The sequence below is a fragment of the Echiichthys vipera genome, assembly GCF_963691815.1.
Source record: "Echiichthys vipera genome assembly, chromosome: 9".
In the NCBI taxonomy this organism is placed as follows: Eukaryota; Metazoa; Chordata; class Actinopteri; order Perciformes; family Trachinidae; genus Echiichthys; species Echiichthys vipera.
The window spans coordinates 2,329,587-2,342,086 of NC_139834.1; the positions used below are offsets into that span (position 1 = coordinate 2,329,587).

A 12,500-nucleotide genomic window follows, 5' to 3' on the forward strand; every position below is an offset into this window, starting at 1 on the left:
TGGAGGTTTTCAGCTCGGACTCAGAGCTCAGTGACGTAGACTTTGGTGTCAGATCGGCCTCCACCCTCCTCCTCCTCTCCACCTTCCTCTCTCCACCTTCCTCTCTCCACCCTGCAGCTCTCTCCACCCTCCTCCTCCTCTCTCCACCCTGCAGCTCTCTCCACCCTCCTCCTCCTCTCTCCACCCTCCTCTCCACCCTCCTCTCCACCCTGCTCCTCCTCTCCACCCTCCTCCTCCTCCCTCCACCCTGCTCCTCCTCTCCACCCTGCTCCTCTCTCCACCCTGCTCCTCTCTCCACCCTGCTCCTCCTCTCCACCCTCCTCCTCTCCACCCTGCACCTCTCTCCACCCTGCTCCTCTCTCCACCCTCCTCCTCCTCCTCTCCACCCTCCTCCTCTCTCCACCCTGCTCCTCTCTCCACCCTGCTCCTCCTCCTCCAACCCTCCTCCTCCTCTCTCCTCCCTCCTCCTCCTCTCTCCACCCTCCTCTCTCCCCTGCTCCTCCTCCTCTCCACCCTCCTCCTCTCCACCCCCCTCCTCCTCTCCACCCTCCTCCTCCTCTTCTCGTCCTCACCCTCCTCCTCTCCATCCTCCTCTCTCCACCCTCCCTCTCCTCCTCTCCACCCTCCTCCTCCTCTCTCCACCCTGCTCCTCTCTCCACCCTCCTCCTCCTCTCCACCCTCCTCTCCACCCTCCTCTCCACCCTCCTCCTCCTCTCTCCACCCTGCTCCTCTCTCTCCTCCTCTCCACCCTCCTCTCCCACCCTCCTCTCCACCCTCCTCCTCCTCTCTCCACCCTGCTCCTCCTCCTCTCCACCCTCCTCTCTCCACCCTGCTCCTCTCTCCCTCCTCCTCTCTCCACCCTCCTCTCTCCACCCTCCACCTCTCCAACCTCCTCCTCCTCTCTCCACCCTGCTCCTCTCTCACCCTCCTCCTCCTCTCCTCCACCCTCCTCTCTCCACCCTGCTCCTCTCTCCACCCTGCTCCTCTCTCCACCCTCCTCCTCCTCTCCCCACCCTCCTCTCTCCACCCTGCTCCTCTCTCCACCCTCCTCTCTCCACCCTGCTCCTCTCTCACCCTCCTCTCTCCACCCTCCTCCTCCTCTCTCCACCCTCCTCCTCTCTCCACCACCCTCCTCTCTCCACCCCTGCCTCCTCCTCTCTCCACCCTGCTCCTCCTCTCTCCACCCTGCTCCTCTCTCCACCCTGCTCCTCCTCTCTCACCCTGCTCCTCTCTCACCCTGCAGCTCTCTCCACCCTCCTCCTCCTCTCTCCACCCTCCTCCCTCCTCCTCTCCACCCTCCTCTCTCCTCTCTCCACCCTCCTCCTCCTCTCCCTCCTCCTCCTCTCTCACCCTCCTCCTCTCTCCACCCTGCTCCTCTCTCCACCCTCCTCTCCACCCTCCTCCTCCCTCCACCCTGCTCCTTCTCTCCCTCCTCCTCTCTCCACCCTGCTCCTCCTCTCTCCACCCTGCTCCTCCCTCCACCCTCCTCCTCCTCTCTCCACCCTCCTCCTCCTCTCTCCACCTCCCTCCTCCTCTCTCCACCCTCCTCCTCTCTCCACCCTCCTCCTCTCTCCACCCTCCTCCTCCACCCTCCTCTCCACCCTCCACCCTCCTCTCTCCTCCTCTCCACCCTCCTCCTCCTCTCTCCACCCTCCTCCTCCTCTCTCCACCCTCCTCCTCCTCTCCACCCTCCTCCTCCTCTCTCCACCCTCCTCTCCACCCTCCTCTCCTCTCCACCCTCCTCCTCTCTCCACCCTCCTCCTCTCTGCACCTGCAGCTCTCTCCACCCTCCTCCTCTCTCCACCCTCCTCTCCACCCTCCTCCTCCTCCACCCTGCTCCTCTCTCCACCCTGCTCCTCTCTCCCTCCTCCTCTCTCCACCCTCCTCTCTCCACCCTCCTCCTCTCTCCACCCTGCTCTCCACCCTCCTCCTCTCCACCCTGCTCCTCCTCTCCACCCTGCTCCTCTCTCCACCCTGCTCCTCTCTCCACCCTCCACCCTCCTCCTCCTCTCTCCTCCTCACCCTCCTCTCCACCCTCCTCCTCTCCACCCTGCTCCTCCTCTCCACCCTGCTCCTCTCTCCAACCCTGCCTCCTCTCTCCCCTCCTCCTCTCTCCACCCTGCTCCTCTCTCCACCTGCTCCTCCTCTCCACCCCTGCTCCTCTCTCAGTCTCCTCTCTCCACCCTGCTCCTCTCTCCACCCTCCTCTCTCCACCCTCCTCCTCTCCACCCTCCTCCTCTCCACGTCCTCTCTCCTACCCTGCTCCTCTCTCCACCCTGCTCCCTCTCTCCACCCTCCTCTCTCCACCCTCCTCTCTCCACCCTCCTCTCTCCACCCTCCTCTCTCCTCCTCTCCTCTCTCCACCCTGCTCCTCCTCTCCACCCTGCAACTCTCTCCACCCTCCTCTCTCTCCTCCTCTCTCCTCCTCTCCACCCTCCTCTCCACCCTCCTCCTCCTCTCCACCCTCCTCCTCCTCCTCCTCCTCCTCTCTCCACCCTCCTCTCTCCCCCTCTCCACCCTCCTCCTCCTCTTTACCCTGCTCCTCTCTCCACCCTCCTCCTCTCACCCCTTCTCCACCCTCCTCCTCCTCTTTACCCTCCTCCTCTCCACCCTTCTCCACCCCTCCTCCTCCTCCTCCTCTCCACCCTTCTCCACCCCCCTCCTCCACCCTCCTCCTCTCTCCACCCTCCTCCTCCACCCTCCTCCTCTCCACCCTCCTCCTCCTCCCTCCACCCTCCTCTCCACCCTCCTCCTCTCCACCCTCCTCCTCCTCCTCCTCCTCCTCCTCTCCACCCTCCTCCTCCTCCTCTCCACCCTCCTCCTCCTCTCCACCCTCCCCTCCACCCTGCAGCCTTCTTCTCAGGAAACCGCAGCACAATGTGTCTTTGTCGTGGGTTTATTGGAGCTTGTGATTCAAACAGAGGCTCAGTCAGAGAGACGGAGGCTGACGGAGGCGACGAGGGGTCACAGCGGGGGAGACGGGGGGAGACGGGGGGGAGGCGGTTTTATGGCTCGGGGCTGGGTGGTGGCCCAGCAGCCGGGTGGAGCGGGTGCAGATGAAGCAGCTCATGGGGACTGAGTGTCACACGTGTGTCAGGAGCGGTGCTGGGTGGTTGAAGATGTAAAAACCGACGGTTTGAATCCCCCCGACCCTTAGGTCTCAGGTCCACGGCGTCCCGCCAACGCTCTTCTCCTCCACGCCCCTTCGGCAAGTTGTCGTCCTTCGCCGCTCTCCGTTTAATTTACGTGTCCTTCGCCGTGAGAGACGTGAGTCGCTCTGTGTGTTTGTGTGTATTTCACGTGTTTAAGTCAGGGTGACGTAGCATCAGAGCGCCAACGTCTGCGTAGAGAGGAGGTTCCAGAACCCAGGACTCTGACCTGGAGGACCGGGGTTCAAGTCCTGGAAGAACCGAGACAAAACCACCTTTAACTGATCTGAACCAAGTCCTTTAAACTTAACCGTCTCCTTTAGAGACTACACTTAACCGTCTCCTTTAAAGACTAAACTTAACCGTCTCCTTTAAAGACTAAACTTAACCGTCTCCTTTAGAGACTAAACTTAACCGTCACCTTAAGAGACTAAACTTAACCGTCATCCTTTAGAGACTAAACTTAACCGTCACCTTTAGAGACTAAACTTAACGGTCTCCTTTAGGGACTAAACTTAACCGTCTCCTTTAGAGACTAAACTTAACCGTCACCTTTAGAGACTAAACTTAACCGTCACCTTTAGAGACTAAACTTAACCGGTCTCCTTTAGAGACTAAACTTAACCGTCACCTTTAGAGACTAAACTTAACCGTCACCTTTAGAGACTAAACTTAACCGTCTCCTTTAGAGACTAAACTTAACCGTCACCTTTAGAGACTAAACTTAACCGTCTCCTTTAGAGACTAAACTTAACGGTCTCCTTAGAGACTAAACTTAACCGTCACCTTTAGAGACTAAACTTAACCGTCACCTTTAGAGACTAAACTTAACTGTCTCCTTTAAAACGTTCAGCAGGACGCTGGTGTGAACGACCGACCCTGAACGCAGCATTAGATCAGGTTAACAGTTAGCTTTCCTGAGCATCCCACGATTTAACACACACACACACACACACACACACACACCACACACACACACACACCACACACACACACACACACACCACACACACACACACACACAAACACACACACACATTCAGCAGGGTGATGGATGGTCCAGTGAAATCGTAGTCCAGTTAGAGAAACTTTATCTGTCTCCTCTGTCTGCCCAGCTGTCTGTTGTCTACACACACACACACACACACACACACACACATACACACACACACACACACACACACACACACACACTCTCTCTCTGGTCCATCTGTCGACCTCTCCTCTCTGGTCTCCCCTTCAGCTCAGCGGGCTAATTAACTAATGTGCTGATCTTTCACTGCCTCTTTGTGTTCCCCGGTGTGTGTGTTTCTATATATACGAGTGTGTGTGTGTGTGTGTGTGTGTGTGTGTGTGTCACAGGGTTAATTGTCTGACGCTGCCTACTGTAGCTCTCTGTCACTGGAGTGAAATCTTTATTCTCCTCCATTCAGAAAGCGGCGTCGGCTCGGCGTGTTTCTGTCTCCGAGCTCGACACTAAACTCTTCTTCTACTGTCTCATTAAAGGCGCTCGCTCAGTCATTTGGCGCTGAGCCGGTCCGTGTTCCTGCAGCACGTTAGAGCCACACCACCCGTCCTTAACCCGACCACTCACATACCACCGTGTCTTTGGCGTCACTCGTCAACGCTCTTGTTGCTCCTGTGTGTCGAGAGTACGACGCTCTGCCACAGTCGCTGTTTACAACATGAATTCAAACTAAACTCTGTGGTGAGTGAAGATAACAAGTTACAATACATGCGTTTGTAATATGGGTGACTGAACGGGCCACAAAATGATTTATTATAGATGCAAAACTAACACAAAAAAGATGCTAAATGACTAAAAATAGATTCAAAACCACCACAAAAAGATGCAAAATGACTAAAAATAGATGAGAAATGACTAAAAATAGATGAGAAATGACTAAAAATAGATGCAAAACCACCACAAAAAGATGCAAAATGATTAAAAATAGATGCAAAACCACCACAAAAAGATGCAAAATGACTAAAAATAGATGCAAAACCACCACAAAAGATGCTAAATGACTAAAAATAGATGCAAAACCACCACAAAAAGATGCAAAATGACTATAAATAGATGCAAAACCACCACAAAAAGATGCAAAATGATTAAAAATAGATGCAAAACCACCACAAAAAGATGCAAAATGACTAAAAATAGATGCAAAACCACCACAAAAAGATGCTAAATGACTAAAAATAGATGCAAAACCACCACAAAAAGATGCAAAATGATTAAAAATAGATGCAAAACCACCCACAAAAAGATGCAAAATGACTAAAAATAGATGCAAAACCACCACAAAAAGATGATAAATGACTAAAAATAGATGCAAAACCAGCACAAAAAGATGCTAAATGACTAAAAATAGATGCAAAACCACCACAAAAGATGCAAAACCACCACAAAGGATGCAAAATGACTAAAAACAGATGCAAAACCACCACAAAAAGATGCAAAATGACTAAAAATAGATGCAAAACTAACACAAAAAGATGCAAAACGACTAAAAATAGATGCAAAACCACCACAAAAGGATGCAAAGATAATTTGTGTGTGACGGATGTGTGTTTGTGCGTGTGTGTGTGTGTGTGTGTTGGTGAACGCAGCGCGGCGATCACACGTGTGACGGTGGAAACGTTGATGAGAGCGAATCAACACGTCGGAGCGAAGGAAACGTTTCCCAGAGTAAAGAGAATAAAACGGACGAGTCGGCCTCCCCTCTCACTTTCTCACTTTCTCCCTTTCTCTCCTATTGATTCATGCGTCCGAGCTGAAACGCAGAAGAATGATAATATCAAGCTGCTACAGTCGACGGTTCAATTCCCAGCGGGGCGCCCACGCTGAGAGCGAATGCAGCATTTTAATGCAGCGTCCTCCTGCAGCTGGAGCAGGAAACTCCTCCATTTTGTCTCAGTCACCACTGCAGAAGAAGATGATTTCTGCTGTTTCAGAGTGTGTGTGTGTGTGTGTGTGTGTGCGTGTGTGCGTGTGTGTGTGTGAGTGTGCGTGTGTGTGTGTGTAATCAGAGCTGTCAGTCAGACGTAAATGCAGGGACTGGCTGCCAGGACGACAGTGAAGTTTCCATCCAGCTCAGTGTTACAGGAGCTGCTGAAGACAGACGGAAACAGATCGATAACGCTATCTGCCTCTCACACACACACACACACACCACACACACACACACACACACACACACACACACACACACACACACACACACACACACACACACACACACACACACACACACAGCATCAGAATATCGTAGCGATTTTTCACAATATGAGGAAAATATAATAACGTTGTTCAATATCGTAATAATTATATTACTGTCTGTGTGTGTGTGTGTGTGTGTCTGCGGACCTGTGCAGGTGTGTTTGTCTGCGGACCTGTGTGTGTGCGTTTCTGCGGACCTGTGCAGGTGTGTGTGTCTGCGGACCTCTGCAGATGTGTGTGGTTGCGGACCTGTGTGTGTGTCTGCGGACCTGTGCAGGTGTGTGTGTCTGTGGACCTGTGTGTGTGTCTGTGGACCTGTGCAGGTGTGTGTGTCTGCGGACCTGTGTGTGTGTCTGTGGACCTGTGCAGGTGTGTGTGTCTGCGGACCTGTGTGTGTGTCTGTGGACCTGTGCAGGTGTGTGTGTCTGCGGACCTGTGTGTGTGTGTGTGTGTCTGCGGACCTGTGTGTGTGTGTGTGTGTGTGTGTGTCTGCGGACCTGTGTGTGTGTCTGCGGACTTGTGTGTGTGTCTGCTGACCTGTGTGTGTGTCTGCGGACCTGTACAGGTGTGTGTGATCTCGCCGTCTGCTGCGTTGTTGTTTACATTTGGCGCGTGTCACGTGTTAAACGCGTCGTGTGTGTGACGTCACACACGGCCGAAACTGTCGCTAAACGATTCGGCGAGGATCGAAAAAGTCTTTTTTGAGACGAGTGAGAGGAGATTAAAGGGAGCGTGGCCTGAAAATGTCTCCGCGGACGCGTTTGCCTCTCACGTGTGTGTGTGTGTGTGTGTGTGTTTTGTCCCCTGCGGGCTCCTGTAGTCACGTGTCTCCTGTCTGTCTCTCTCCACAGTCATGTCCCGTTGAAGCCGACTCTTCCTCAGACCTGCGGCGAGCTCTTCTCTCCTCCTCCCCTCCTCTCCTCCTCCATCCCTCCGTCCTCCCCTCCTCCTCCTCCTCTCTCTGTCCACCATGCTCCCCTCCTCTTCCTCTCCTGTCCTCCTCCTCCTCCTCCTCTCCCTCCTCTCCCTCTCCTCCCCCCTCCTCTCTGCCCCGGCTGCCCCCGCCCCTCCCTCCGTGGCGCCGGGCAGGGTGGTGTACTGGCCGTTCGAGACCTCCCTCACCCACCTGACGGTGCACCGGAGGACAGGCGAGGTGTTCGTCGGCGCCGTCAACCGAGTGCTGAAGCTGTCGGCCAATCTGACGGAGCTGAGGAGTCACATGACCGGACCCGTGGAGGACAACGCCAAGTGCTACCCTCCACCCAGCGTCAGGGCCTGCGCTCACCGGTCAGTCCACACCTGTGTGTCTGTCTGTCTCACCTGTCTGTCTCACCTGTCTGTCTCACCTGGCTGTCTGTCTGTCTCACCTGTCTGTCTTTCTGTCTGTCTCAGCTGTCTGTCTCACCTGTCTGTCTCACCTGTCTATCTCACCTGTCTGCCTGTCTGTCTCACCTGTCTGTCTTTCTATCCCACCTGTCTGTCTTTCTGTCTCACCGGTCAGTCCACACCTGTCTGCCTGTCTGTCTCACCTGTCTGTCTGTCTCACCTGTGTGTCTGTCTGTCTCACCTGTCTGTCTCACCTGTCTGTCTCACCTGGCTGTCTGTCTGTCTCACCTGTCTGTCTTTCTGTCTGTCTCACCTGTCTGTCTCACCTGGCTGTCTGTCTGCCTGTCTGTCTCACTCACCTGTCTGTCTTTCTATTTCATCTGTCTGTCTCGGTCTCACCTGTCTGTCTGTCTCACCTGTCCGTCTGTCTCACCTGTCCGTCTGTCTGCCTGTCTCACCTGTCTGTCTGTCTCACCTGTCCGTCTGTCTGTCTGTCTGTCTCACCTGTCTGTCAGCGCCTCACCTGTCTAACGTCCCACCTGTCTGTCTGTCTTTCTCACCTGTCTTTCTCACCTGTCTGTCTGTCTGTCTCACCGGTCAGTCCACACCTGTCTGTCATTCTATCTGTCTGTCTTTCTGTTTCACCTGTCTGTCTTTTTGCCTGTCTCACCTGTCTGTCTATCTGTCTGTCTGTCTTTCTATCTGTCTGTCTCTCTCACCTGTCTGTCTGCCTGTCTCACCTGTCTGTCAGTGGCTCACCTGTCTAACGTCCCACCTGTCTGTGTCTGTGTCCCCAGACTGGAGTCCTCAGATAACGTCAATAAGCTCTTACTGGTGGATTACACGGGGAACAGACTGGTGGCGTGCGGCTCCATCTGGCAGGGCGTCTGTCAGTTCCTCAGGCTGGAGGACCTCTTCAAGCTGGGAGAGCCGCATCACCGCAAGGAGCACTACCTGTCTGGAGCCCGAGAGGCTGATGGGATGGCAGGTGAGCCGGGGGGGCGGGGCCAAATACACCTGAACAGGTAGAAAGAGACGGACCGTGTGGGACGAACCCTCTGAAGAACTGAAAACCTCCAAACCAGCAGCTAGCAACCGTCCTTTAGCTGATGCTAACCCAGGCTAACGCTAAAGAGGCCCCGGTATGCTAGTTTTCAGGGTCATATTTGTATTTTCCGGTCAGCTCGGTGTGCTCTGATTGGTCGGCTGGTCCGCTCTGTTGTGATTGGTCAACATTTAGGGCCCGTCCACACGGAGACGCGTTTTCCTGTAACCGCACAACTTCAGTCTGGTTTAGTCTGGTTCAGTCTGGTCCAGTCTGGTCCAGTCTGGTCCAGTCTGGTTCAGTATGGTTTAGTCTGGTTCAGTCTGGTTTAGTCTGGTTCAGTCTGGTCCAGTCTGGTTTAGTCTGGTTTAGTCTGGTTCAGTCTGATTCAGTCTGGTTCAGTCTGGTTCAGTCTGGTTTAGTCTGGTTCAGTCTGGTTCAGTCTGATTCAGTCTGGTTCAGTCTGGTTCAGTCTGGTTTAGTCTGGTTCAGTCTGGTTTAGTCTGGTCCAGTCTGGTCCAGTCTGGTTTAGTCTGGTTTAGTCTGGTTCAGTCTGGTTTAGTCCGGTTCAGTCTGGTTCAGTCTGGTTCGTTATCAGAGTCTGAAAACAGGATCTTTAAAAACCAGGTCCCAGAGTGTGAGGATTGTAAACGCCGCCCGTGGCGTTGTGGTCTGGACGGTGAAAGCTCAGACTTTGTTAAAGGACGGCGTCACGGCCCCACCTCCGACCTCTGACCCCGCAGCGTCACATAACAACAACAGTGCTGCTGCGTGAGAGGACAGAGACGGACCCAGAGACTGTTTCCTGAACTGGACTCTGAGCCACATGCATGGGACTGAATGAGGCCCAGCACAGATGTCTCCCTTTTCCCTGATGCTCTGAATAAGGAGCTAAACTGCTCTAGGCTCTGTTTCTAAATCCAGTTCTAAGAAGCTGTGAAAAGTCTCTAAATGTAATGAGAAAGTGGCGCCTGGGAGTGCTTTGGGACGGGGAAGAGGCTCCCAGCAGCAACCTCTGCTCAGTGAGGACACTAACTGCAGAGTGAAGGGGCTCCCAGCAGCACCCTCTGCCCGGCAGGGTCTCATGAGTACAAAGGAAATGACCAAAAAACTATAATATAAGCTAACAAAGCCAGAATGATCACAACATTAAAAAAAAAAGGTGAAAAATTGCTTTTTTTTTTGCCCGAGGGGGCATAAGGGTTAACTGAAGACAAGGTCACAAAAGCTAACTAGCTAAGTGGCTAACTACCTAAGGGGCTAACTAGCTAAGTGGCTAACTAGCTAAGTGGCTAATGTTAATTCTGGGTTCTCCTCAAAGCAATTTCAGGCAAAAGCAACTGGACTTGGTTTTTTGTCAGGAAGACGTTTCACCTCTCATCCAAGAGGCTTCATCAGTTCATGTACACATCTGTCCAGGACCAGGACCAGGTCCAGGTCCAGGTCCAGGACCAGGACCAGTCCAACTATCTGGTGTTGAGATCCAGGTATTTAACCTCCCCTTCCCTGGAGATTCATCAATCTAACCTCAAAGAACAACTGTTCACAAACGTCCTCCTGTGACTCCAACGACTGTTGTTAAGACTCAATAGAGCACTAACCAAGTCCAGACCAACCAACCACTGTACCAGGACCAGACTGGGACTGGACCAGGACCTGGACCAGGACCAGGACCAGGACCAGGACCAGGCTGGGGCTGGTCCAACTAGCTGGTGTGAGATCCAGGTATTTAACCTCTCACAACGTCTTCCTGACAAAGAACCAAGTCCAGTTGCTTTGGACTGAAATTGCTTTGAGGCTAACGACGACCTGGACACATGAGAACATTCACAGGCTCATTCTGGGTTATGGTTCCAGTTCTTTGTTTCTGGGCCGTCTGCTAGTGTTCGGATCTTTAGACCCTCTTCAGGTTTTTTCACCCGTGCACTTTAGCTAGCGTCTTAAACAACAGCCGGCGTTCAGTAAAAACCACTGCTCTTTAAATACGGTTTTAAAGAATAACAGAATTCCCTGCTGTCTCTTCTTCCGCGGCTCTAAATCCAGAGTGACTCAGCACGTTCTGTGTCGGTATCATGTCAAAGTTTTGGTAATTTTCTTTTGAAAACCCAAATCTCTTGTTGTGATTCCCGTCGACAGCCTGCAGGTGTCAATCATGTGTCAGAGCGTCGCCTCGCTCCTCAGGTTTCCATTGTGAATCAGCTGCTGTTGTGTTTTTACTGTGAACAAAGACCCGAGTGAAGACAGTCGGGACCCAAACAGAAGATGACTGACAACAGCATAGACGACAGGCGTCTCGGTGTGTCGACGGGGACGCGCCTGTGATCCGACGTCACTGACGGTGCTGTGATATGAAGACGAGTTCTATCTAATGACTGTAGCACTTGATCTCATGATCGTGCGTTCTCTGATGATTCTGTGGTTGAGAACGAGACGGTGACGCTGCAGTCCGCACTTTTCACTTCACAAGCTCCGGCTGTGGAAAAGGTCTGTAAGTGCTCGACGTAGCGTCTCCGTCTGGGTCCGTTCTCTCAACTTGATCCGATCTTCCTCGTCTACAGGTGTCTCCATCTTGTCTTTGACTCCGCCTCATTTCCTCTGACCAAAAAAGGGCATGTATGTGACGTCGAGGGGGAGGGAGATACGTCCATCTGGCTGGCGTTTACTGAATTAGCCACACTAGCTCCACCACACGGGAGCTAGGCTAACAGAACACGCTAGTAGATAAACAGGAATGGGAGTAAACACTGTACCCCGGGTAAAATCTGGGCGCTCTGCTGTGATTGGTCAACAGTTAAGGCCCGTCCACACAGAGACGTGTTTAAGTGTGACTCCGCCTCATTTTCCTCTGACCAAAAAAGGGCATGTATGTGACGTGGAGGGGGAGGGAGATACGTCCATCTGGCTGATGTCTACTGAATTAGCCCCATTAGCTCCACAACACGGGAGGCTAGGCTAAATCTGAGTTCTCATGGCCCGGTTCACAGACCTAGAGAACTCCTTCAGTTCCCCGATTATTCATGCATGCAAACAGCGTTCTGGGGTTGTTATCGGGTTTCTCGTCTGCGCATGCTCCCCACTCCGCTGCAGTGGCTTTTGACCCGGAAATAGAATAAACCAGGAAGCAACAGCGCCAAACACATAAAAAACAACAACAATAGAGCGTTCCCTTTAAACCCAGGGAGGACGTCACCACGGCAACCAGCATCAGTACCAAGAAGACCCGTTTGTGTCCTGGTTCTGTCCAAAAGTCGGCCATTTTGCCCACGCTGGTGATGAGACAAAGGTGAAGGTGGAAATAAAGGCGTGTTCGGAGCAGCTGGATGTTGTTGGAGCTCCACCTACTGCACCGGAGGAAGAGTTACTCCCTCCCTTTACCATTCAACCCCCGCACATGGACACCAGGGGACTTCAGTCATCTGGTTGTTCCCTGAACCGGGGTTAGATCGGACTGACACGGGAGGTCAGTCTTTAGCGGGAAACACAGCGGCTCTGGGAGTCAAGAGCTGTTAGCGTTTCTGATTTAAACTGATAATGAACACAGTCCCACGCTCACAGACTGTAAAACACCGACCCTCACAGCCCGAATCCTCCTGCTGTCACTCAAGAGGCCACGCCCCTAATTATTCATAAACTTTAACCTCCAATAAAATAAGAACTAGCCCCTCCCCCTCAGTGTTGTCATGGAGACCTGAGCTAAACACACAGACTAGAATGTTCTTTTGTCCTTAAACAGGTTTAATGATGCTGTGTAAACGGC

The 12,500-nt window shown here is 53.1% G+C and overlaps 1 protein-coding gene across 1 annotated transcript in view; it reads left to right on the forward strand.

Moving 5' to 3' along the window:
• The window catches only part of plxna3 (plexin A3), a gene marked incomplete at its 3' end in the record, with an annotated part of 77,865 nt that overhangs the window by 11,778 nt on the left and 53,587 nt on the right, over positions 1-12,500 (forward strand). Inside the window, 2 exon segments of the mRNA XM_083920443.1 lie at positions 7,224-7,659; positions 8,496-8,686. Of these exon segments, the coding sequence (XP_083776569.1) occupies positions 7,343-7,659; positions 8,496-8,686 (508 nt within the window). The 5' untranslated portion in view covers positions 7,224-7,342.